At 52.9% G+C, this 26,099-nt stretch overlaps 2 protein-coding genes across 3 annotated transcripts in view; both read right to left on the bottom strand.

Annotated features, from left to right (window-relative positions):
• On the bottom strand, nucleotides 1–24,244 carry Ddx11 (DEAD/H (Asp-Glu-Ala-Asp/His) box helicase 11; the record flags this gene model as incomplete). Of its 2 annotated transcripts, none has more annotated exon segments than XM_013507303.1 (24): nucleotides 1–68; nucleotides 156–224; nucleotides 473–639; nucleotides 1,075–1,178; nucleotides 1,470–1,542; nucleotides 4,294–4,406; nucleotides 4,800–4,931; nucleotides 5,027–5,138; nucleotides 5,283–5,321; nucleotides 5,765–5,832; nucleotides 5,905–5,949; nucleotides 6,766–6,845; nucleotides 7,144–7,190; nucleotides 7,607–7,759; nucleotides 8,292–8,500; nucleotides 8,845–8,932; nucleotides 9,143–9,250; nucleotides 9,689–9,734; nucleotides 11,111–11,268; nucleotides 11,514–11,600; nucleotides 11,896–12,147; nucleotides 13,238–13,385; nucleotides 13,655–13,761; nucleotides 24,124–24,244. In XM_013507303.1, coding segments are annotated over 22 exon segments (2,322 nt in total). In that variant the 5' UTR covers nucleotides 13,382–13,385; nucleotides 13,655–13,761; nucleotides 24,124–24,244.
• Nucleotides 24,049–26,099, bottom strand: part of LOC102003687 (vomeronasal type-2 receptor 116-like) — a 30,128-nt gene continuing 28,077 nt past the window's right edge. Inside the window, exons 7-8 of the mRNA XM_013507191.1 lie at nucleotides 25,909–26,099; nucleotides 24,049–24,374 (exon numbers count right to left, since the gene is read on the bottom strand). The exon at nucleotides 25,909–26,099 is cut by the window's right edge and continues 2 nt beyond it. Of these exons, the coding sequence (XP_013362645.1) occupies nucleotides 24,049–24,374; nucleotides 25,909–26,099 (517 nt within the window). The remainder of the gene's footprint in view (nucleotides 24,375–25,908) is intronic.

Raw genomic sequence — 26,099 nt, 5'->3', positions numbered from 1 at the left:
CTCATCTTCCCTCCCACCACAGACAGGAGCAGGGCCCCGGTCACCGGGCCTCCCGCCTGGCGACAGCTCTGTGGACAGACCCCACCCAGAGCGCTGAAGCAGGGCCCGGAAGACGCCAGCCCACGTGGTCCCCGCACCCGGCCTCTGTCCCTCACCTTAATGCACCTGGCGTACGCCGCCAGCACCTGCTCCACCTGGCTGGCTTTCCTGGGTTCTTGGAAGATCTGGGGGTAGAGACAGCGTCCCAGCAAAGGGCCGAGGAGCGTGGGGTCTCCCATGGGCTCGGGGGCTTGGTCTGCACCCCACGGACAGCCACCCAGGACATGCAGCTTCCAGAGGCGGGAGATGGACGTGGTGCGCGTGCGCGACCAGGGGAAGCGGAACCATTGCGTTTAGGGAGCGTGAGCACTCCAGCCGGAGCTTGGGGGCACTGCCGCCCTGGGAGGACGTGTGCCAGCGAAGGGCCGCTCACCTTTTTCCTGACAGCCAGGCGGGCCAGCATGCCACTCTTGTCCCAGTGGGCAAGGACCTGGTGCTGGTACTCGTAGGAAGGGAAGAAGCAGACCAGCCCTCCAGGGACCACGCTGCACAGGTTACAGAGAATGCGCCCCGTCTCGTCCACCTGGGAGGCAGACGGCCCTGTGGAGCAGGTGCTTGGGACACCACAGCCTGCGCTCCCAGCTGAGAGCAGAGCTGGGCCTGGGACATGGCCGGGCCCGGGACGGCAACGGCCACCTGGCCCTGTGAGTGGAGTCGGAAGGCGGATGTGCCAGCCTCCTGCCAACCCTGCCCGCCCAGTGCTAGCGGTGACCACAGGCCCAATGCCAGCTCCGCAGAGAAGACACGCTCGCTCCGTCCTTAGGGGACACCTGGAGGGCTGAAGCAACTTACTCAGCGTCTCAGGGACAGGGCAGCGCATGGCTTCCCTGAGAAACACCTACAGGGATGCCCCTAGTGGGGCACCAGCGGGAACGGGCGCCCCAGTACCCACTTCCCCAGTGCCCGGACCGGCCAGCATGCCCTAGGCGCCGTGCCGTGCCCTGGAGGGGCTGCAGGCCGCCGGCCGGCACCCACCAGCGCAGGCAGCGCTCTCTTCTGGTAGGTGAACTCCAGCGGCTGGCTGGTGGGCCCGCTGCACAGGACGAGGGGCAGGATGTTGTCTGGCGGGATCACGTGGCCTGGCGAGACGGGGAGTGGCTGGAAACGGTTCCCCAAGGCAGGCCCAGGGAGGGTGTCCCCACCGTCTCCCAGGTAGGAAGAGGGATACAGCCCTCACTGGGGGCCCCTGGGGTGCAATAAAGGTGGGCGATGCGGATGGCAGGTCACAGAGCGTGAAAACAGGAGGCGAGCTGGTGACAAGCCCCCCTGTGGTGTCCCCACCCAGGGCCCGGCAGGCGGCAAAACCCCGTGGGTGAGCAGAGGTCACAGCGCGGGGCTCTGCCCACCCCGCCCGGCACGCGGCCGCTCACCACAGGAGAACTCCACCACTCGCTCCGCTTCCGCGCCCGCGCAGGCCAGCAGCTGCTCCCGGAAGTCAGACACCTGCGGGCCACAGTTTTGCGGTATGTGACGTGCAGAGGACTAGGGAAGGCACCGCGGGCGGGCCTTGGCACGAGGGCATGGAGGCTCGGGGGGCAGCCAGACACTGCACAGGAAAGAGCCAGGAAAGGCTGACGACGAATTATGAAAACAGCTGCTCAGGAGCTGCAGCCTCCTCAGACAGCCGTGCGAACACAGGACATGCGGCGGTTCGGCATAGGCCGTCTCACCCCTGGCTTTGGATCGCACTCACTACAGGGAAAACTTTTAAATCCACACGGCCCAGCCCCAGTCACGGAAGAAGAATCACCTATCCAACTGGCAAAGACCCAAAAGCTTCACCGCTCTGGAGGAACAGACCTTCCCAGACGCTGCCGGTGGGCTACACAACAGCCACGACCCCTAGGAGGGGACTTTTACCGCATTTAGCAAGTTAGAAGCAGTTTCACTTTTGTAAACCCAGCAATTCCACATGGAGGAGTCTACCCTGAAAAGACAGCTCGGAGAGAAAACTTAACCATGCGAAGGGTTTTCCCTGGGAAGCTGTGCGCACTGCAAGCCTGCCGCGGGAGGGAGGCCGCCTGCCCGGGGAGCTGTGCTTCCTCCGCCCCACACGGAGCCCGAGGTCCGCTCCAGCCTGCACAGCGCACCACGCTACTGGACAGCGACCGCCAGCACACACACACGCAACTGCGGACCCACTGCCTTTCGTGGGAACAGCAAAGAGTAGGCCGTACTCGTTTTAACAAAAAAGTAATTTCGAAGATCTCTCCAACAAGACACCCTGCGGTGCCACCCGACAGAATCGCCAGAAGCGAGAGCGCCCGCCGGTGACACGGTCCCACGGGGCGGGGAACGTGGGCTGAGGGGCGGGCTGAGGTTCCCCGACTGTGCTTTTTAGTAGAGTTTTAACTTCCGAACTGCAAGGGGGGCTACGTGCTTTAAGAACATAATTAGGGCAAAAGGGAAAAAAGCAACTCTACACGGAAACCAGGGAGTTCCCAGTGACCTGCTGCACTCCCAAGAGAAGCACGCCAAGAGAAGCCCGATCGCAGCCAACTCTGAACCCTGCCAGGGCGGACACGCGGGCCAAGAGATGAGCCTGTGATCGGCAGATTTCCTGCTAGAACAATGACGGAACTTTGAAGCCATCTCAAGTACACTGAGAGATTCAACAGTTACAGTTATGTTAATCTAGTAAGAAGCCAAATGTTCACGCAGCACCCAGATGTCACAGACACTGTTCTGTTGTCACTGAACACACACTTATTTACTCCGCCACGCCCCGTCTGCCCTGAGAAAGATACAAGGGCAAGTAAGTTAACTCTTTGATTCTGACTCAGGAATATCAATACCCACTCCCGCTTTTCAAAACACATCTCCTGGGTGTCCCTACCACGCAGCCCATGCATGACAGTCGGGAGCAAGCGGGCGCCCTGGCACCAAGGGCCACGTGCCGCCCTCCACTGAAACGTCGCTCTGTTGTGCGTGAACGTAAGGAGACATCAGGCCCGGGTCCCGCCCACAGGACCCGGAGGGCAGGCAGGGGCTCCCCATGCTGATTTTGAGAAAATCTGATCAGCAAAGCAAAGTAGAGAACTTTGAGGCACAGGAGGAATAAAAATCTAGAAATCTGGAAATAAAGAACAGCCCTACAGCGGTGCCTGCAGCAGGCAGCAGAGGCTGAGGACGGCCCTCGGGAGCCCGGCAGCACAGCGCGTCTGCAGCGCGCAGCTGGGAAAGAGCTCCGGGCAGAGACTCGCACACTTACGCTGTTCAGAGCAGAGAGAGACCGGGAGCCAGGACAGCTCAGGAGGAGGGGAGGGTCTAGGGAAGGTAACCGCGGGCAGAGCCCGGGGGATGTTCTGGCCGGGGTCTGGATGTCCCCCAAAGCCTCATGCTGTCATGGGGGCGTTTTCAGAGGTGCTGAATCTAGCGTGTGACTGAGTCACGGTGCGATGCTTGGGTTAAGGCTGGGTGGTTACTCCATCAATCCGCTGATTGGTCGGCCCCGCGCTAACCCAGCGCACCGAGACAGCACAAGGGACAGGAAGAGGCTGTCTTCTCCCGCCTTGCTTGCTTTTTCTGTCTTCTGCTTGCCACGAGCTGGTTCTCTTCCGAGCTGCCGCTCTGCCAAGCCACCCTGCCTGGGACCCACCGATTACGGGCCAAAACCTCTGCACACTGAGCTCAACAAAGCTTTCCCCCTTAACTCTGGGAGTTGTGTCTCAGCAATGAGGGAAAAAAGACAGGGGAGGAAGTTTATCCCTGCTGAGGAGGAAGGTACTCATGGTGTTTTGCTTCTGAGTAAAAAGCAGACCGTACTAGCGAATACAGGTAATTCCATCTTTGTTTTTAAAATAAGCACACACCTATGAAATAACCCCAGAAAGGCCACTGCCACAATGTACAACATCATTCATCTCTGCATGAAATCGTGACCTCTTTCCCCTCATAGCTATTCTCCCTGCTTTCTACCATGAAACCTAAGGAATCCGCACTAGGACAAGCTCAGAGGGCTGGCACCTCCCTGGTGGGGCAGGAAGGGTCCTCAGGGGGGCTCCCAGCTCTGGGACACAGAATGGCTGGGTGAAGCCTCTGCAGGGCCACCTAGTGGACACTGCTGGGCCTGCGTGTGCCACCTCGGGTTGGGGACCAGGAGGACAGACAGGCAGGACACCTGACTGATGCTGCATCCTTACCCTGATCGACCCCAGCACCTGGGGCACCAGAGGCTGGGGCTGGGGTCCTTACCGGCTGCATGGTGCCACCTGCAATGACCACCGCCCGGCATTCCTTCACCACCTGGGCAAAGTGCACAGCTGGATTCAGGAGCAAGAATTTGAGGCTGCTCTGGCTGAGGCTGCCTGAAAGGGGGACAGACAGGGAGGGGTCAGCCTGGGCACTGGGCTCCCGGGTGCCGCGCACGACACGCACGGGCTGGCACGGGGAGTCCAGCCCCACCTTCCCTCCGGGATGAGCGCCAAGGTAGACAGTGCTGCCGTCTCCCTCACAGACAGACAGACACAGAGACAGACAGACCGACACACACACACACACACACACCCAGGTGCATAGAGAGAAACGGGTCCAGGTCACACAGCCTGAAGGCAACTTCCTGCCCTTAGGGCCACGGCCCAACCTGGCCACGGAACAGCCATCGGTCGCCCATTGCACACTTCTCCCTGCTAAGGCGGGCAGGGGTGGGATGCGCCCGAGCCCCCCCACCGTCCCCGGTGCGGCTCCCTGCTGCGCGGTACCTTGGCGGCTCAGGATGACCCTGCCGTCCTGGCTGGCGGTGGTGAGGGCCGCGAGGAAGCCTTCGATGTGCATCAGCGGGGAAGCGGCCCGCGTGGGCCCGACCTCGGCCTCCTCCAGGGGCGCGGCGGGCGCTGTGCAGGCGGGAGGACGGAGGACGGGACCTGTGTGAGGTCGGGCGCAGCACCGCCCGGGCCTGCAGCCAGCTCGGCCTCCTGCCCTGACTCACCCTCGCTCACCGCGGGCTGCACGCTCTGCAGGAAGCGCTGGAGCCCGGCCAGCCCGGACGGCTCCCGGGGCGGCGGGAGGACGGCGCCGTAGCGTTCCGTGAAGCCGCAGAGCTGGCGGAGGGGAGAGAGGGTGGCAGCGTGACACAGGACTCCACACAGCTGCAGCCCGTGCTGCCCCAGCCTGAGGAGCAGACAGGGACGAGCTGGGGTCCCCGAGGCAGGAGACGGGGCAGGGAGGCCGGGCAGGGGCCGCACCTTCCTGCTGACCTTGCTCCTCTCGCAGTACCGCTGCACCTGCAAGGGAGACGGGGTGAGGAGGGGGCACTGTGACCCGCACTTCAGAGACAGGGCTGGCCACGGGCTGGGGACCCTGTGCGCGTGGGACTCGGGGCAGAAAGGAGGCAGGTGACTCAGTTTCCAGCAGTGACCTAAAGGGGACGTCGCGAAAAGCTGGCCCGCAGGACAACGCAGCAGGAAGGGGCACTGCGGGGTGCTGGCTCGGGCAGCGGGGCGCGGCACTGTCCTGCGGCCCCCACCCGTGCCCGTCCTGGAACACAGTGAGTCCTCCGCACAGAGGCAGCTGACACTGCAGCCGCTGGGCTGTGATTCGAGCGACAGTGGCCGCACACCCCGCGGGAGAGCCGGACAGTTCTTAGGCTGTGCTGATCGTAGATAGGGGCTGCTGCAGCTGATACTAAGGACACGCGATGCGTCAGGACCAGAGGGTGGCGCCCTACCTTGAACAGGTTGATGTTGTCCACCTGGCTCTGGAAGAGGAAGTCGTTGATGGTCTTCAGCTCTGTCCCTGAAAGAAGACAAAGGACCTGGGAGCCTGCTCCGGAGCCCGGGTCATCTGGGCCGCTGAGCACCCCCTCACCTGTCTGCGAGAGGCTCTGTGTATTGGGGTTCTGCTTGATGTTCCCTAAGAGAAAAATAAACAGGTCAGAGTGCCCCCACTTCTCCGCCTTCTCATCATCCCCATGACGCTCATCGGACTACGCGTTCCCATCTCCACGCGCTCTGGTGCCTGGTTTGCTTTTGGTCATTTACAGCAGGCAAAGAACGCACGGAGAGGGCAGGAGGCTGCAGGCTGCCTCAAGGGCCCGACACACACGGAAGCCATTTCCTTCCTCCCACGCCTCCTCCCGGGCAGGGCAGAGGCCCCCCACTGTGTGCGGTGCAGGGAGCAGACCGGAGGGGCTGGGTGCCCTGTGCGGGGCAGGATCCCTCTGCAGAACCCCCCCGGCTCCTCGCCACACAACCAGGCCAGGGGTCCGCAGCGGGACCACGCAAGAAGCACGGGCTCTCCGCCCAGTCACCCAATAGGATCCAGGGTTCAAAGGCACAGGCTGCTGCCCGCATGGGACAAATGAAACTGGCCGTGCAAGGGCGCTGGACATGCTGCAGGACTGAGACCCGGTCACAAAATGTCACGCTTTGTCATGCGTGGAGAAGAGTGTGGTGGAGGAAAGGGCACACAGGGGCCGGGGGTGTAGCTCAGTAGTGCAGCGCCTGCCTGGCGAGTGCAAGGTCCTCAGTTCGATTCCAGTACCAAAACAAAGAGAAGGAAGGGCACAGGATGTGGGCAGATGAACTGGCTGTAAGGTCAGGCTGCTCGATTACGCAGAGGAAGGAGCATTTCACAGACCAAAGCCCGAGACAGCTGACACCAAGAAGACCTCGGGGTCCCCAGCGGCAGCCAAGGAAAAGGCGGGCGGCCGGGGAGGTGCCTGCCTACCTCCCAGCACAGCCACGAACTTCTCCAGCAAGTACAGGATCTGCTTGATGTACATCAGGTTCTTGGCCTTCAGACGCTTCCTGAGGAGAAGCCCACACACTGACTGGGGACGCACACAGCGCCCCTCCGCCGGCCCAGCTGAGGCTTTCCTGTCTGCCGCGCCCCGCACTGCGTCACACACTATACCACCCCCAGAAGGAAGGCCGGCCAGCGCGGAGAGCCCGCAGTCCTGTCCCAGGCAGGCGAGGCCGGGTGGCGGCACCCACAACAGACACGGGACCTGGACGCCAAGGTGGCCCTGCGTGAGCCTGGCCAGGGGCAGCGAGCCGAGCGCGCCCTCTAGAGGCTGACAGTCCCTCCGCCACGGGGCTGTCTCACCTGTACCGCTCCATGTACTGCAGCAACTGGGAGTGGGCCTGGCAGAGCTGGGGACACAGCACCGACAACAGAATGACGTCAGAACAGGCTCTGGACAAGCAGCCGAGGGCTGTGCCCGGGCGCACTGACGCTGCGCCCAGAAAACGCCAGCTCGGGACTCGGCGCCGTCAGGGTCCTGGGGAGGGGAACTGGGAGCCCGTGGAGTGTGGGTCTGTGGCCCTCAGGCTGGTGGAGCTGAGGGGACAGAAGTTCTGCCCAGCGTGCAGCCGCCTCCGGGCTGGGCAAAGTGAGGACTAAAACCCTCAGGTAAGGCGTCTCCCCGCTGGCTCTCACCAGGCGGGGGAAGGGCTGGTTTCCCACGAGCCATGCTCACGGTAAGCACTGCACACCAGCCGAAGGTCGCCCGGCCTGGCTTGCAGGTGTGACACCCCGGGGAAGGACGCTGGCCCGCAGGCCGACCCACCTGGGACCCGCTGACCGCCGTGCTGTGGATGCCCGTGATGGTGTCGATCAGGTTGTGCGCCTCGTCGATGATGACGACCTGGCCCTGCAGGCGGACGCCCGCGGCCTGCCGCGTGGCGGCGTGCAGCAGCATCGGGTAGGGCAGCACCACCAACTGGGGGGGAGGCGGCAGCTGGGGCGGTGGCCGGGCTGGGCCCGCAGGGAACCTGCCCCCCGTCTGGGGCCCGACAGCAGCTGTGCTGCCTCCTGCCCGGACATGTGCAGGGGATCAGGACAGAAAGCTGCCGCGGACCTGCGGCTGCAGCATCACCCCTCTCAGAAGCAGACACAGCAGACTGGGGGCTGACTGATTCGGAAGCAGGCCGAGGATGACAATGGGGAACCCCTGCTGCCGAGCCTCGCCTAAGTCCCGGGGCAGCCCTGAGGCCCCAGGGACCAACGACAACCTCTCGTGCTGGACCGCAGCGCCCCGGCCTTCCCAGCCGCGTGGCTCTGGGACGGCTGTCTAACCGGAGCCGCAGGTTCCTCACCTGCCAAGTGGCTCCATAAACTCTATGTCCACGGAGGGCTGAGGAGTGGAGGGGACTTAACCAGACAAAAGCGTTCTGTCCGTCCTGGGCCACGTGGGCGCGTCCTCCCAGGCTGAAGGACAGGGACGCCGTCACGCTCCCCAGCCGCGCGCTCACCTGGGCCGCAGGGATGGCGAGCCGGCTCCCGTAATAGGGGCAGCCGCGGGCCTCCCTCCCGAGGGCCAGCAGCTGCTCCATGTCCTTCGCCTCCACCAGGATCTCGTCCCGGAGCAGCTGCGTCTGCTCGCGGCCGTGGAAGGGGCAGGCGGCCCGGCCCTCCCGCCGCCGTCTCTTCGGCTCGTCCGCCTCAGCTCCGCTCTTACTCTCTGCGAGGTACAGGCCCAGGGGGGAAGACAGGAGGGACCGAGAGTCTCGCCGTGACCGGGAGGGCGCAGGGGCGCGGAGGCCCTCCACGGGCCGGGTGTGATGGACCCTCCCCACCCCGCTGAGCTGGCCTAGCGGCTCGCTCAGCACGCGCCTCATCTGATGCTACCTTACGTTTTCCATAAACGGCCTGGGGACAGGGCTCTGCAAGGACCGGAATTAAGACGCCTGTCCTCCTCGGGCGAGGACCAGGCCCGCCGTGCCACTGTTTGTGTGCAGACCCTACGGCCCTGGTCTAAGCCCCTCCGGCCCTCTGTAACCTCCCTGTCCCCGCCCCAGCGCCTACCAGGCCGGCTCCTCTGCATCTCCACGCAGCGGTCGTTGATCAGCTGCACAGAACCCAGGCCCCTCACGTCCTCGTTCACACAGAGGTTCTAGAGCCAGGAGGAGGAGGTGAAGAGACGCCGAGAGCAGCACGCAGCCCGCGGGCCCCCCCGGCCCCTCCTCCCCGGGGAGCGGCAGGCAGGGTGCGGGCTGTGCGGCGCGGCTCAGCGCCTCGGCCCGCTCCTTCCAAGCCTGGACCCGAAGACACAGGCACGGCGAGGGGCGGAAGGGCACGGGCCCGCACAGCTGACGCTGCCCACCTGCCGGGAGCCGAGGGTCACCAGCCGCGTCTCCTTGCCGAAGGGGCTCTTCCGAACTTCCTGCACGAACTGGGCCAGCTGCGAGTGCGTCCGGCTGCAGTAGTAAATCTGCGCAGGGCAGACGCAGGGGAAGGCAAGGGGCACAGACAGCCCCAGGCGCTCCCCGCATGGAGGCCTACCGGCCTGTGGGGCTGGGGTGGCGGCTGCAAACGCAGCTCTCTAGCGACAGCGGCATCCCCCCGCCCCCGCCACGTCGGACAGCACCACGGGAGCCCACCGTGCAACCTCAGCCAGGCAGAGCCTCTGACGGGACGGCGCGGGGTCCCGCTGCTGCCGGGTCTCGTGTGGCACAGACCCCTCAGCTCCCGGGACAGCGCGGAGGGAGGGCTGCTCTCACACACCACCCGAGCGAGGGGCGGGGCAAGGCCGAGCCGGACACGCCCTCTCCTCCCGGATTTCAGTGAGGACGGAAAAGGTGCCAATGGCGCCTGCGTGCGTGTGTGCAGGGCAGCCCCACACGGGAGCTCCGGGGCCTGGGCATCTCACCTTCATGACATGCTCCTCCTCCAGGTCTTCCTCGTCCTCGTCCGCCCTGAGACACAGAACACACAGCAGTCTTCCCTCAGCAAACTCAGCTCCAGGGAGGGACAGCAAGTGAGGAGCCCTGGGCACTCACAGAGGGAGCCCTGCTCCCAGACCCCAACGGCGGGCAGGAAGCTCAGGCCGGGATGGCAGAGCCCCAGCCCGCAGCCAGGCTCCCCACAACCACAGGGCCGCTCCCAGGAGCCCCTGTGAGCGCCATCCCCACGTCCCCTGCTGCTCAGGTCCCTGTGAACCAGGGGCTGCGGGGAGGGAGGGAAAGGGGCTCCGGGTCCCCAAGCCCAAGCCACAACCCAGGGGCCTGGACTCAAAACAAGAGCAATTCTAAGAAAGGGCTGGGGTGTGGCTCAGTGACAGGCGCAGGGCCCGGCTCCGCTCGCGGGAGGTTCTTGTCCTCGCAGCAGCCGAAGGCCAGCCGTTGACGAAGACAGAACAGACTTGAACCCGAGCAGGTCTCTGAGCAAAATGCAGTGGGGTGCTGATACCCGGGCTGCTACAGGGGCTGAGCTGGGCCTTGCAGGAGGGGGCGACACTTGCCAGGGAAGGCGGAAGGACCTTGGTGACAGTGGGAAGGCGGTGCCAGGCCCCAGGGAGCGGGGAGGCCTGGCGCAGGGACGGGCAGGGCGGCTGGGGGACTGCGAGGTGCTGAGGTGTTGGAGGCGCCTGCTCTGCGAGGGCTGCACTCGTCCCTCCTGTGTCCGTGTAGGGCTCCAGCCTCAGGGACACGCAGACAGACACAGGGACAGCAGTGTCACCGACGGCGAGGGACACACCGGTCCCACCGGGCCAGACCTCTACCAAGCTGGGGCCGAAGCGGGGCGACTCCGCAGGGATGCACACATGCTCAGGAAGAGCCTTCCTTTTGCTTATTGCTTTGCTATCCTCCATGGCCATGAGCTGTTGCCCTCTGCCATGTGCCGCTCTGCCCTGGAGCCAGCCAAGTAGGGACTGAAACCTCCACATACTGTAAGCTAAATAAACCCTTCCTTCCTTAACTCTGGGTCTCAGGTGTTTTGTCTGAGCAACAAGAGAAGCGTAACCAAGAGAGGCAGCGTCTGTCACTGGTCACGGGAAAGGGGACACGTCCAGGTGCTGCAGGAATTGCAGTGAGAAAGGAGGCTCCAGGGATCCTGGGGCACCCAGCCAGGGAAGCTCTGAGGGAGAAACCTCCCCGTCTGCCCACGGGGCCTGCGGGAGGAGCAGGACGGGGGCAGAGAGGCCTCAAGTGCTGGGGCCATGCACACCGCCATGTGCAGGCTGGCAGGTGAGCCCGTGGGACCGAGCTGGCTTGGCACGTCAGGCCCGGGAGGGAACCCCCAGGCAGGGACTGCAGGCGGGGACACAGGGGACATGCAGCCGCTGTCTCACCCACGGGTCGCCCGCCTCTCCTCGTCGCTGGCGTACTCCGCCAGCACCAGCTCTTCCTCCCCGGGCTCCAGCTGCTCCAGCTGCTCCGCGCCTGGCCCCTCAGCCAGCATCTCCCTGCTGAGGCGGAGCAGAGCCTCCGTCTCCTCTTCTTCCTGCCTCTGCACGGCAGGACAGGAGAGAATCAGCCCAGCACCGGGGCCGGGTCCCTGGTGGCCCGACTGTCACCAGGGCGCCCCCCACGTGGCCCATGGACAGCCTCGCTGCTGCACTGGGAGGAACCCAGTCCTGGACTCTGCGTCTCAGCCACTCGGCTGCCCGGCGCGGGGAAGGAGGACGTGGCCGGGGGCACACAGCGCAGTCTGAGGCCTGGCCGCCCAGCCGTCTCCTCGGTGAGGACACCCACCCGGCGCCGGGCTGCGTGCTTGAGCTGCGTGTTGTGGCGCATCTGCTGCAGCCGCTCCTCTCGCTTCCTCCTCCTGATCTGTTCCTCCTGGGGGGACACGGCTGTGAGGAGACGCGTGCAGGGACCCCACCAGCCTCTAGAGCACCGGGGGGCTGCAGCAGCCTCTCCGGGGCCCTCAAGCTCAGCAAATGAGCTGGGCGGCTTGGCCCGGGAAGTCCGCACCCTCCCAGACCACAGCCTGCTCGGACTCCTCCCCCCGCTGCACAGGCCGGTGCCACCGGCAGCCACCAGGGTATGGCGCCTGGCGACAGGAGGACAGGCGACCTTGGCTCACAAGGACACAGAGGCCGCTCCAGGACTGGAGGACACCACCCAGACTCACCTTCACTCGCTCCGCCAGGTCCCTTTCCTCCTTCCTCTGCACAAACTGGGTGACCCAGTCTGGCTCTCCTCCAGGCCTCGGGGCGGTGGGGGGTGCCCGGCAGGAAGATGGGGTTGCAGGACGCAGGTCCTGCCCCTCAGGCAAGGGGCCGGCTCTAGGCTCAAGGAGACAGCGCGCCTCTTCTTGCCGTTTCCTCTGCTCAAAGTCTCGGAGCCAGGTCAGGGCGCCGCAGATGAGACTCAGGGACTTTCCCTGGGGGAAGGAAGCGGCTGGGAAACACAGGGCCCAGCACCGCGCCTCCCAAGGCCTCTCCTCTTGTATCTGCGGTGCTCCACGCGGCCCGTTCACTCCAGGCGAGCGCTCTACCACTGGGCTGCAACCCCAGATCTTTCATATTTTCTTTTACTTCTGAAACAGGGTCTTGATACCTGACCAGGCTGGATGTGCCCCTTTGACCCACCTGGCTCAGCCTTCCAAGTCACTGAGACTGCAGGACTTTCCCCATTTTGGTAAGGGCTTCAGAGCCCTGGCTTTAAAAATTAGACGGTGCCGAAGACCACCAAGGAAAGGAGCAGGCAGTACATAGCCAGGACAAACAGGAAAAGGGAAAGCAACAAACATTGGGCCCAGCAGCAGGAGAGCTCTGTTTTCACTATGTAGATCATCATTCTGAAAAGAACTTACAGTGGTCTGTGGCTTGGACACAAATTCTGCATAGTAACAAATAGTGATAAAGAATTAGCCTAGTGGCTCTGCTCAAAGAATTAAGGTACGTATCCCTGGGATACGATGTCTTTAACTCTTTGGAGAAGATACCCAGAAGGGGAACAGCTGAGTCAAATGGAATTTCTACTTATACTTTAGTTTTTTTTTTTTTGGTACCAGGAATTGAACTGAGGACCTTGCGCTTGCCAGGCAGGCACTTGCGCCACTGGGCTATTTCCCCTGCCATCTACTTTTAGTTTTTTGAGGAATCTCCACACTGACTTCCATGGTGATTGTACCAGTTCACACTTCTGCCCATAGTGGAGAAGGGGTCCCTTTCCCTCCGCCTCACCAGAACTGAGTCCTCTGGAGGAAAATGGATGTACCTTGAGCTCGTAAGGTTAAGTGAAATAAATCAGACACACAAGCTTAAACGTCACGTGGTTTCTCAGGAGAAACCCAAAATATATATAAAGAGCAAATTAGGACAGAAAACAGGAAATAGTGAGGCAGATGGGAAGAGGACCGAGAGATGGAGAAGGAGAGAGGGCGGGGAGGGGGAGGGGCGAGGGGAGTTAAGAGGCGAGGAGAGGAACCTTCGTGCTGCCGGCCACCGTCCCGCGTCACGCAGACTCACCGTGCCCGTGGGACTCTCGAATATCCCGATCTTGCCCGCCTCCAACACCTGGTACAGCTCTGCCATGAAGTCCTTCTGGATGGAGTAGGGCGGGAAGGGAAAGGGGAAATGGACACCACCAGCTTCCTGGGTTTCATCAGCCATGGTTCTAGGGGAAAGAAATGCAGAAATGTGTTAAGTGCTACCTCTGCAGAGCAGCGAAGCGGTGCCTCGCGCACTCCACACTGGCCGCAGACGTGCGCTGGGCGGCACACTTCACGGCCAGCAGGGCCCACGGTCTCCCCCGTGCTGTGCACCTGCAGGAGCCCGCAGCAACCCACGCATCTCATCCAGAGCCTTCATCCGCAGTGCCTACAGCAGAAGGGGCCCAAGAAAGCCCCCAAGCAGATCCCCACTAGCTCACGGCTGCCTGGATACCTTTCTAATACTTCTCTGTAGAAGGCTGGCGCTGGCAAGTCCTCTGCAGCATCTCCTCGCAGTCCTCTGCCACGCGGCCCTCGCAGACCCACGCTGCCTCACTTCTCCTGTGGGGAAGGCCCAGGAAACCCCCGGCACCAGCAGAGTCAACGGCAAGGCTTGTTCAGAAGGCGCAACGGACACGCACAGCCCTCCTTCACAGACACAGCCTTTGTCCTCCCTCTCCAGGCAAGGCCTCAGAGCAACTCCTTCATTTCATCTTTTCTCTCCTCTTCTGAAACTTTCTGAGATAGCCCTGCACGTTCTCTCCTCCTTTAACTGCCATCTGGGGGACTGGTTCTTATATTTTGCTTCCCACAGCTCTATTTTGGAAGTAATTTCTCTAAGATATTTGATAGGTCCATTATATATATATGTATGATGTCTAAAACCCATCCTACTAATACATCTTCATGCTATTAATCTCTACAATACCATACAGCTGTCGGATGGCAATGTATACTGAAATTAAATAATTGCTGCACATCCAGGAAGATGGTGGAGTGGGGAGCAGCAGAGAAACAGCCTCTCCAATAGCTGGAATCTGGGTGCTGGAATGCAGCAATGTGAAGAGGAGGAGGAGGAGGGAAGTGGGTCTGTGGGACTCAGAGGGGATCTGAGAATTAGAGCCCACGGGGAGAGTGAAGAGGGGACACAGCGCGGAACAGGGAGGTGGCCAGCAGTGCTTTCTCCCCGAGCCCACGCTTATCGCGTAGGAGGGGCAGATGAACCCACAGAGGCACAGTGACTACTGGCGACCCAAGAGGCCTCCACGGAGAGACACAGTAGTGGAACAGAGCAGTGGATGCTGTGGACTGAGGTGGCTGCTGAGTTATTCAGGTTCAGGCATTCTCCAGGAGAGAATGATTGCTCAGCAGCCATTCTGGAAAGGAGCCAACAGAAGTCAGAGCTCAGAACACCTGGAGGGTTGGCTCCACCTAGTGGCTGCAAGTGTCAGAGTGAAGTGCAAACAATTTCAAGCTGGTAGAAGGTCAGGGAGCAGGATGCAAGCCAGCAAGGAGCTGAGTCCAAGCAGGCAGGCAGCAGAGTTCAAGTCTGCAGGAGGCACTTGCAGTGTTGTGGGCTGAAAAACTCAGATGCAAGCCTCACAGCCAGAAACCAGAAGCAGCCTGAACTTCAGGGCAACACAGGTCCAAGTTTCCTGGGATTATCCACCGCCACAATTCTACTGCTGGCTTGCAGGAATCAGTCAACATGCATCTGAGCTCTATCTGCCCCCTCTGTCAATCAGTGACAGCAGAGACACACCCTAAAGTGGACATGTTTTTTCAACTTTTCTTCCTTTGTTTTTTAATTTTTTTAAACTTTTAAAATTTTTTATTTTTATTTCCTATTTTTTCTTTCTCTCGTTATTTCTTGTTTTTATACCAGAATATGTTCCTCATTATGAATTTTTTCTGTTTGTCTCTTTTTCTCCCTTTCTTTCTCTCCCATCTTCTTCACCATTACTAATTTTTTGTTTGTCTCTTTTTCTCCCTTTCTTTCTCTCCTATCTTCTTCACCAGTTTCCACCGCCTGTGTAATCTTCCTTTGTCCTCCAGTCTCGCTTCTAATCCCTTTCTATTCTTCCATTTCTCTATTTTTTTCCCTAGTCCCGCTCTAATTTTTTTTCCTGACGGTAAAATTGCCACATCGAGGGGACATTTACTATGCAGAATTTTCTGGTTTGTTTTTTTTATTTGGTATGTCACTACAAGTCCTGTTCATACAGTTCAGGGTGGCAAATTAACAGTTACCAATCTTGTCATTTCCTAGGGAGTGTTGGATGCTTGCTATTACTCATTGTACTACTTTAGCCAAGGCCACATAACGGGTCTAATCAGCTGTTCTTCCTTATGTGCCAAGACCGAGACTGCCTGAGCATCATAAACTACTGTAGGCCAGTGCCAAAGCACCAGGAGCTAGAAGGCCAAATAGGCAGCAACTTCTCAACCCCAATACTTTAAGAGGTAGGATCTTACAAAAGAATCAAAACCCAAAAGTCAGCTACAACTGGAAGACATCTCTGAGAAGTAGGTATTTCCTAAGGATTCTCGATACTAGCAATAAAGATACATGCCATAAACAATTTACAAGCATCAACGCAGAAATTAAACTGAAATAAAAAATAGAAAATGAGAAGACACAGAAGCCAGACACAATCCCAGATTTACAGCTCCCCAAAGGCAAACCCAGGGAGCATTGAGGTAGGACAATTCAAAAACCACCCGCCTAGACTCTCTGAAGTGGTATCAGTGGAAGTAACAAAGTAAATGAGTGAGGCTCTAGAAAAAAAATCAAATCAAAATAATTTCTCAGATAACTTCAGAGATGATGGGATAATGACAGGCATGAGTAGGGATTCTAGAGAAGATAAACAAAAAACATAGAGGCGCTCAGGAAAATAATGGAAAACCATGAATACCCAACATAGGAAAGAAACGAAATCCATGAAACAGATTCAAACAGATGTGCAGGAAATTAAAAATTCCACTGAAAGGATACACAGCAGAATGAGCCAATTTGTGGACAGAATATCAGATCTAGAAGGAAGAATTGTGGTTAGTGATCATGAAAAGAAAGATTTGTGAAAAATAGCAAGGGACATTACAAAATCAATCCACTAGCTGCTAGATCATAAAAAGAAGAGTAACCTATGATTGAATGAAGTCAATGAAAAAGCAGGATATATGCAAACAACATAAAAAATCTATTTACTGAAGTAATGGCAGAAAACTTCCCAAACATAAAAAAAGAATTTGACATACAAATAAGTAAGGCATAAACAACTCCAAACAGTAATGATCAAAAAAAAAAAAAAAAATACCCTAAGCCAGGCACAGTGGCACATACCTATAATTCCAGCACTCAGAAGGTTGAGGCAGGAGAATTGTCATGAGTTTGAGGCCAGCCTGGGCTACATGAGTTCAAGGCCAGTCAACACTACAGAGCAACAACTTATCTCAAAAAACAAACAAAATCTACCCCAAGGCATATAACAGTCAAGTTAAAAAATATTAATGGACATGAAAAAACAGTCAAGATTCCAGAAATTGAACACAAAAACAGAATATTAAAAGCTGTTAGAGAAAAATAAATCACCTTTAAAGGAAGGTCATCAGAACTGCAGCAGACTTCCCAACACAAATCCTTAAGTTAAGGAGAGCTTGCAGTGAAGTATTTCAGGTCCCAAAAGAAAATAACCTCCAATCCATACTGATGTACCCTGCAAAACTCTCTTTCAGAATTCATGGAGAAATAAGCTACTTCCACGCCAAAGAACAACCGAAGAAATTCATGACCACCAAACTGATGCCACAAAGAATAGTGAAAGATATTCTAGACAAAAATAGAAATGACCACAATTCCAAGAACAACAACAAAAAGAAACCACCAGGCAGGGCAAGCAGTTACAGGGAAAAAGCAGGGAAACAACAGTGGGAAAATAACATGACAAAGATGTGCCAATACATACCAGTTACAACCATAAATGTAAATGGCCTTAATTCACCAATCAAAAGAAACAGACTACAGAATGGATCGAGACGCAAGACCTAACAATATGTAGCATACAAGAAACACATTCAACTCAAAAAGTGATCCACAGACTGAAATTGAAAGGATGGGAAACAATATTTCATGCAACAGAAACCCAGAAAAAAGCATGAGTAGCTATTCTATTTACAGACAAAGTGAACTTCAAGCCAAGACTGATCAAAAGAGACAAAGAAGGTCACTACATACTTGTTAAGGGAAAACTGTAAGAGGAAGAGATAACAAGCATAAAAATGCATGCACCAAATACCAGTGCACCCAAATATATTAAACAATATTAATGGATATGAAAAATCATATAATAATGGGGGACCTCAACATCCCACTGTCAAAAATAAATCAACTAGACAAGAAATCAACAAAGAAATATCAGAACTGACACAAACCTGTAAACAAATGGACTTAGTATATGTTTACAGAGGGCTCCATCCAATGACATCAGAATACACATTCTTCTCAGCTGTGCATGGGATGTTCTCCAAAACAGACCACATACTAGCCCACAGAACATGCTTAAACACATGCAAAGGAACTGAAATTATTTCATGTATATTATCAGATCATAGCATCCAAAGCTCAATACTCATTCATGATAAAAATCCTATAGAAAATTGGACTAGACAATCTTTATCTCAATCTGATGAAAGCATTCCATTACAAACAAAAGCCAACTTTATATTAAACAATGAAAAACTGAAAGCTTTCATTCTAAAATCAGCAATAAGACAAGGATGTCCACTTTCACCATTCCTATTCAACATAGTTCTGGAAACATTAGCCAGAACAATTAGACAAGAAAAAGATATAAAAGGAATAAGGACAGAAAAGAAAGAAGTTAAACTATCATTATTTGTGCATGACATGATACTCTACACAGATGACACCAAATGTTCACCAAAAGACTAGATTTAATAACTGAATTCAATAGCACAGCTGGATACAAAATTCACAGTATTCCTGTACACAAATAACAAACTCACTGAGAGAAATTACAGAAACGAAGGAGCATCCAAAAAATGGAACATATAGAAATTAACCGAATGAAGGAAATAAAAGACCTTTACATTAAAAACTATGGTACTTGGAAAAAGGAGATCAAAGAGGATATTAGAAAATGGAAGAATATCCTTTTTTCTGGGGTAGTAAGAATCAATATAGTGAAAATGTACATACTCCCAAAATTGTTATACAGATTTAATACCAATAGCACCCTGGAACGCAGGGATGGTTCAAAATACACAAATCAATAAATGTAATATACCATATAAACAGAGCCAAAGACAAACATCACATGATACTCTCAATAAAAACAGAAAAAGCTTTTGATAAAGTCCATCATTCATTCATGATAAAAAGCCTACAGAAAATCAAAATAGATGGTCTTTACCTCAATCTGATAAAAACCATCTATGAAAAACCAACAGCCAACATCATGCTAAATGGACAAAAACTGAAAGCTTTCACTATAAAATCAGGAATAAGACAAGGATGTCCACTGTCACCACTCTTCTTCAATATAGTTCTGGAAACATTAACCAGAGCAATGAGATATGAGAGAGAAATGAAAAGGACAGGAAAGGAAGAAGTGAAATCATCACTATTCACAGATGACATGATACTCTACATAGAAGACCCCAGTAATTCTACCAAAAGACTACTAGATTTAATAACCCAATTTAGTATCATAGCAGGATACAAAGTCCAAAAGACTAACAGATTTAATAACCAAATTTAGTATCATAGCAGGATACAAAGTCAGCACTCAAAAATGAATAGCTTTCTTATACACAAGCAATAAACTCAATGAGAGAAATTAGGGAGATCACAGCCTTCACAATCACAAAGAAACAACCTTGTGAAAATGGCCATATTCCCAAAACTGTTACGCAGATTCGATGCAATTCCAATCAAAATACCATTAGTATGCCTCACAGTTATAGAGCAAACATTCCTAACATTTATTTGGAACCAGAAGAGACCTAGAATAGCAAAAACAATCTGTGGCAATAAAGGTAAAGTAGGAAGCATCACAATTCCTGACTTGAAATTATAATACAAAAACTACTGTGATAAAATCAGCATGCTACTGGCAAAAAAAAAAAAAAAAAGACCTAAGGATCAATGGAACAGATTATAAGATGCAGAAACAACTACAAATGTACTCAGCCACCTTATCTTTGACAAAAGGGGCAAACGTTCACTGGAAGAAAGATAGCTTCTTTAATCAATGGTGTTGGAAAAACTGGCTTTCCACATGCTGAAGACTAAAACTAGACCCATGTCTATCACCATGCACTAAGTCAAAATGGGTCAAAGATCTAAATGTTAAAACAGAAACACTAAATCTACTGGAGGACAAAATAGGTAGAAATCTTAAGACATAGGGGTAGACAGAGAGTTCATGAACAAAAACCAAACTGCTTGAGAAGTCCTCCAAAGAATCAAAAACTGCATTCTCATCTTATTGAAAAGTTCTGGAACATCAGATGAAATCACCAACAGAATAAAAAGAAAACCCACAGATTGGGAAAAAATTTTAGCCAGTTGTCCCTCAGACAAAGGACTTCTATCTAGAACACACAAAGAATTAAAAAAAAAAACCCCACAGGCCCTCCAAATTTTAAGACCCAATCCAAAAATGGGCATCTGAAATGAATACACACTTTCAGATGAAGAAATACAAACAGCAAATAAATATATGAAAAAATGTTCAACATCACTGGTCATTGAAGAAATGCAAATTAAAACAGCACTGAGATTCCAACTCACCCCAGAAAGAAAGGCTATCATCAAGAAACCAACCAATAACAAATGCTGGACGGGCTGTGGGAAAAAAGGAACCCTTCTCCACTGCTGGTGGGAGTGTAGACTTGTACTGCCACTGTGAAAATCAGTGTGGAGATTCCTCAGAAAACTCGGATTAGAGATCCCATGCAACCCAGTTATTCCCCTCCGGTTATTTTTCTGGAAGAATTGAAAACATCATACCACAGCGACATATGTGCACCCATGTGTATAGCAGCGCAATTTGTAATAGTGAAATCTTGGAAACAACCCAAATGCTCACCAGAGGAGGAATGGATTAGAGAGATGTGGTATTTTTATTAAATGGAGTATTACTCAGCTATAAAGAAAGATAAACTTGAGGCTTTTACAGGTAAATGGATGCAACTAGAGACCATACTCACAAGTGATATAAATCAGACCCGCATGTATAAACATCACATCATCTCCCTAGTGTAAGAAACTAAAACAATAAGTAAAATCTGAAAGGTACAATAGATATTGTGAAAGGGAAAGAAACTGCAGAAAAGGAAAGAACAATTGGAATGAAGGAAAGGAGAAAAGAAAAAGGGAAAAAATGTATTTATATATACACAAGATAGCTAAGATAAATGTACTACTATTTTCTATTGGTTAATTGAAAGGAACAGTTAATGCTTAATTTTTTTGATCAATTTTGCATGCTTATATCTGGTAATCTGAACAACTACTTTGAAGATAACAATATGCAATATAACAACCATTGCTGATTTCCTATCATCTTGTCTTGAAATTCTGTATTGTTTTTAATGTTTTAAAAAACTTTTTATTCTCTTTAAAATAAACAAAATAAAATGATAGCTATTAGTTACAAAAATACCAATAGCATACCTCTCAGAATTAAAGAAAACTTTCTAAAATTGATTTGGAACCAGAAAAGACCTAGAATAGCAAAAGCAATCCTGGGCAACAAAAGCAAGGCAGGACTGGAAATTATACTATAGAGCTACTGTGACAATAACAGCACAGAACTGAGAAAATAACAGACCCGAGGATTAGTGGAACAGATTGGAGGTTGCAGAAACAACTCTGAACATACTCAGCCACGTTGTCTTTTACAAATGGTTCAAACATCACCATTGAAAGAAAGACAGCCTCTTTAATAAATAGTGGGGGAAAAGATGGCTTTCCACATGCCAAACACTAAAACTAGACCTGTATCTCTCAGCATGCACTAAACTAAAATCAAATGGATCAAAGATCTAAGTATTAGAAGTGAAACACTAAATCTGCTGTAAGAGACAACAGGTTGAACTCTTGAAGACATAAGTGTAGGCAAAGACTTTACGAACAACACCCTAACCACACAGAAAACACCACAAAAAAATCAACTGGGATCTCATAATAGAAAGCTTTTGCATAGCAAAAGAAACCACCAACAGAGTGAACAGACAACCCAGTGGGACAAAAATTTTACCAGCTCTTCCTCAAAGGGCTAATATCTAGAATATATAAAGCGCTCAATACAATCCAACCATCCAAATTTAAAGACCCAGTCCAAAAATGGGCATCTGAAATGACTGCACACTTCTCAGATAAAGAAGCAGAAACAGCAAATAAATATATGGACATTTCAAAGTAAATAGATGAACACTGACAGCATACTCTTAAGTGAATTTAATCGGACACACATGTTCAAATATTACATGGTTTCTCTGGTGTGAAAAACTGAAAATGTAAATGAGGAGCAAAATGTATAAGGACCAAAGTAAGTATGCAGTGCTCATCAGTCTTTGTCTTGGGATTGAGACGAAACAAAAAAAGACCTTTTACTTGGCAGAGGTGATTGAAGAGGCTGTGTGCAGGCAAAAGATCCGGGTACTCAGAAAATAGGAGCAGAGGAAGGAAGACAGATTGCAGCTCCACCCGGCATCTGATCCGATGGCAGAATGGTCGTCCATGGTATTTATTTTACTTTACTTAGATATTGTGAAATAGGAAGAAAATGAGAAGGGGAACAAGGGAGTGAGTGGGAAAAGAAAATGACAGAATAGAAGGAAAAATGGAAACAAACCTTCTGTAAATAAGGAGAAGAGCAGAGGAAGGAAAGGGAGGGAAGAGGAAAAAAGAACCAGGCTTTATCATATACAAGTGCAAATTCCACATGATGAATGTGATCATTATGTGTATCTACAAAGCACCAATAAAATTAACTAATTAAAAAAGAAGGGACAGCGGCTCAGTGGTACAGCACTTGCCTGCAGAAGGCTTGGGTTCACTCTAAAGCACTGGGGAAGGCAGGATGGGGAGAAAGTAAGTAATTCCTCAAATCACAACTAAGAAGAGGAAAACCAGTGCTTCAGACCAGGTACATTTGCCTTTGCTTTCGTCAAGTTCCTTCCCATGGCTGCAAGAGATCTTGCTGAAGTACCAGAGATATTTACTGACATGACACCCACTGAAAAATTAACTGAGACTCTGGGAAAATGTGGAACACATGTCACTGGCAGGATGGACTTCTTGCAGGTGAGAAGCACAAGCCTGCTCAGCTTTCCAGACAGCTCCAGGAGCCTCACCAGTAAGAAAATACCACGGATGATTATTCTGCTATCGGGTCAGATGCCAGATGGAGCCCCATTCTGGCTCCCTTCGCCCGCTCCTATTTTCTGAGTACCCTGATCTTAACCCTGCACACAGCCTCTTCAATCACCTCTGCCAGGTAAAAGGTTTTCTCATGTTTCTCAGTTCTCAGTCCCAAAACAAAGAATAATGAGTGTTGCCTACTCCCTCTTTCTAAAGATAGCTTCCCGGTCAGTCTACACAGCGTTTGCCCAGGAACTGAGCCAGACCTAATCAGCCTGGGCCTTGTAATCGCTGGTTCTCCTGCCTTAGAAATGATGACCCAATATTCGGGACTCAGCTCACCCCCATCCCCAATTTCCCTCACAGTGTCCAATACATTCCAACGCACACAGGCACACAGCATGCACACATGCTGCATCAGGGCGCAGCTTTATGGTATCACCTTGTTTATTTCTCCATAGCTCTTAGCACTATCTGAACCTATTTCATCCACTGTTCCTCCTCGCTGGAGGAATATAAACCACATAAAAGGAGGAATCTTCTCCTGTCTTGCTCTTCTCTGCTTCCAGGTCCCAGGATAGGGGCACCTCGAGGGTGATCAATGAAATTCTGATGAATAGGTAAGTAGCCAGCTAGACATGAGGGGTGTAACCAGAGGTTTCTGCTCTTCACAGGTGCGGGTAGAGAGGTGTCCTGACTTGAATATTCAGTCCAAGTGCCACTACTTAATGGCAACAACTTTGTGTGGTTTGTATTTCCTTCAGCTTTTTCAGAGGTGAGGAAGCTGAGACTCAAAAAAGGTACTTGATCAAGCTGACGCAGCAGGTGGCTGAGCCCAGGAGGTGAAAGGTCTCGGCTACTCCTCATGCCCTTGAGCATTATTTCCTGACCCTTCCTCTGTCCAAGGCAAGGAAGGCAAAAGACAAGACTACGCTATCCAACTTTAGAACGACGGCACAAAACTATATAGAACGAAAGTAACCACTTCGCTTTCCTGTGGGGGTAACTATGGATCCCATTACTCCAGAAGCAGCACAGTCCAACCACTGTTACCCAACAGGGGAGATCAAATCCCACAGCAACAGATTCACTCAGCACTGCTGAGGACATCGCCTGTCACCACCTCAGACCTCTTCAGGGGGCTCTGTGGGCACAAGCAGGATCTCCGCCCAAGTCTTTCGTGGGGCTCCGCACGGGGGCTGTGGCCCGCACGGTCGAGTGGCGATCACGAAACACGGTATGGAAGCCCTGGACATAGATTCCCCAATTTAAGGCCAGACCCCCGCGAGCTGCCATCATGATCCTGAACACCGCGCCAGTTATCCGAAGGCCCCGCCCCCGAGCCCGCCACCTTCCCCCATTGGCCTATCGCCCGTCCATCACTAGGTCCCGCCCCCACGCTCCACACTTCGCGCCCCTTGCTCGCGCAAGGCCGGCTCCCTCCTAGCGACCACCTACCGCGGGGTCTGACCTTCCTCAACCCCGTTCTCCGCGTCCTCAGCTCCGCCACCGCTCAGCACTTCGCTCACCTGCTCCTCCAGGGCCCCGGCAGCGCTGGGTCCAGGCGGGAGAGAGATCCTGGAACCTCTGGCTGAATTGGAATCGCGCGCCTCCTCAGCGTCACCTCGCAGCGGCGCAGAGCACGTTGCCACGCCCCTCTCCACTGCGCCTGTGCACTCGTAACTGGGAGGCGTGGCTTTGTCCTCGGTGCGGCACTGCGCCTGCGCAGTGTTCTCCCCGCCCTTACTCTCCGGTGCAGAGTCGCGGAGCTGCGCCGACCCTTAGAATCTGTGGTCCTGATCTATGATGAGACGCCCCGCCTTAGTGTAGTCCTCTTGGGACTGTCCGGGCCCTCTCGCCGAACACAGGACGCATTAAGCAGTTGTTTGACTTGATCAAGTTATTCGAAAAGAGCGAAGGTTGATTTTAGTATATTGAGTGCTTTATGTGTTTGCCCAATTTTCTGGGAGTGGTTGCTTCAACGGTTGTTCTAAAAGCTAAAAACACTGTCCTGGTTTGTAGTTTGCACCGCTGTTATCTGCGGACACCTGCAGTTCGAGTGCTTCGCCTCCATTTCTTCCCTGTGTCTTTTCTGTCTCTGGTCCCAGGTCTGGTTCCTGTCTCAGCCTCGCTTTCTATTACTGAAATGGCCCTGGTACTCAGTGCTTATCATGACTTTTGCAGAAAATGCCTTGCTTAAAAAGAAATTTTATTACCATATTTGGTTTGGTTAACTAATAGATTTCTCTTGCAGTGGGCATATTTATGCATTCTTGTTTTCAAAGAAAAACATCTTAGGAAAAGAAAATAGGTTCTCATAAGAAATGTGTGGGTCACCATCGATGGTAACGGGGCAAAGGTGGATTTCAGCCATCATGAGAAAACAGAGTTTACGTTTCGCTACAGGACTGTCTCCGCCTGAACGGGAATATTATTTCAGTCTCTGGAAGTGACACACAGCCCCCAGGAGTTGGTGGTAGTAAAAGCACCTGACTCACTTCCTCTCCAGCTGGAGAGGCTGTGTGATTGTCCAGCAGCAGGCAGGCCTTACCCTTTCCTCCGCTTTGCTCCTTCTTCACTCCAGTGGACGGGGGCAGCTTGCTGCAGTGAGCTCCCTGCCTATCCAGCCCCCATTCTCCACCGCAACATGAGTGCAGCCAGACAGCGTGGTTTCCCTTCCCCACTGATTTATATATAAATGTGAACAACGCAGAAACTACTTATACAGATGCATGATTCATATTGACAAAGGATTATTAAACAAGGGTATGTGGAAATGTTCATGCAATTGTGCATAGGAAAAATCACTACTACACACTAACAAGTAAGCGTAGATAAAGTATAAATTTAACACCTTACATCTTAAATTCAAAAGTATTTGTTGTGACATGAACAGCGGTTTCTGCAATACTAAAAGACTAATGTGAGAAATTCTTAAAAGCTTTAGGGGATTCAGGAATATTGATCTATAAATAAAAGTTAGTGTATAAAAATTCATAACTGTAAACATTCCAGGGGAAACAAAATAAAAGGGTATAATATAATCAAAGTTGAGCACAAATAATGAGATTGTTTGTAGAATCAAGGGAACAAAACTCTAGAATAAAACTCTAATTGAAAAATGTAGTTACTGACAATTACAATTGTAAGACTATTGAAGAAAGAAGTAATAGTCCTTTATTGTAGTAAATCCCAAACTGTTTCAAACATAAAACTGGAAAATGGTGCAGAATTGCCTCAGACACTAGATATATTTTAGTAAAAGAATAGAACTTTAATTTAAGAAGGCTTTTTTCTTCCAGAAATTGTTTTACCTTTGAACCCAGGAAGAGAATTTCTCTCTGGCCTTAACAAAATAACGTAGCACTTGGGGGCAAAGATGCAGCCCAGCAGCCCCGCACTGGAGGCCAAGATGGAGAAGACCTCCATGGCCACCATGACCTTCCCCTTGGTGCTGTGGTACACGGGGAGGAAGGTGACCCACACACTGCAGAACACCAGCATG

This window comes from Chinchilla lanigera, unplaced genomic scaffold (assembly GCF_000276665.1).
Source record: "Chinchilla lanigera isolate Chin_1 unplaced genomic scaffold, ChiLan1.0 scaffold00123, whole genome shotgun sequence".
Taxonomy (NCBI): domain Eukaryota; kingdom Metazoa; phylum Chordata; class Mammalia; order Rodentia; family Chinchillidae; genus Chinchilla; species Chinchilla lanigera.
The sequence above is the reverse complement of the archived record's forward strand: the minus strand, read 5'-3'. Positions and strand labels throughout refer to the sequence as shown.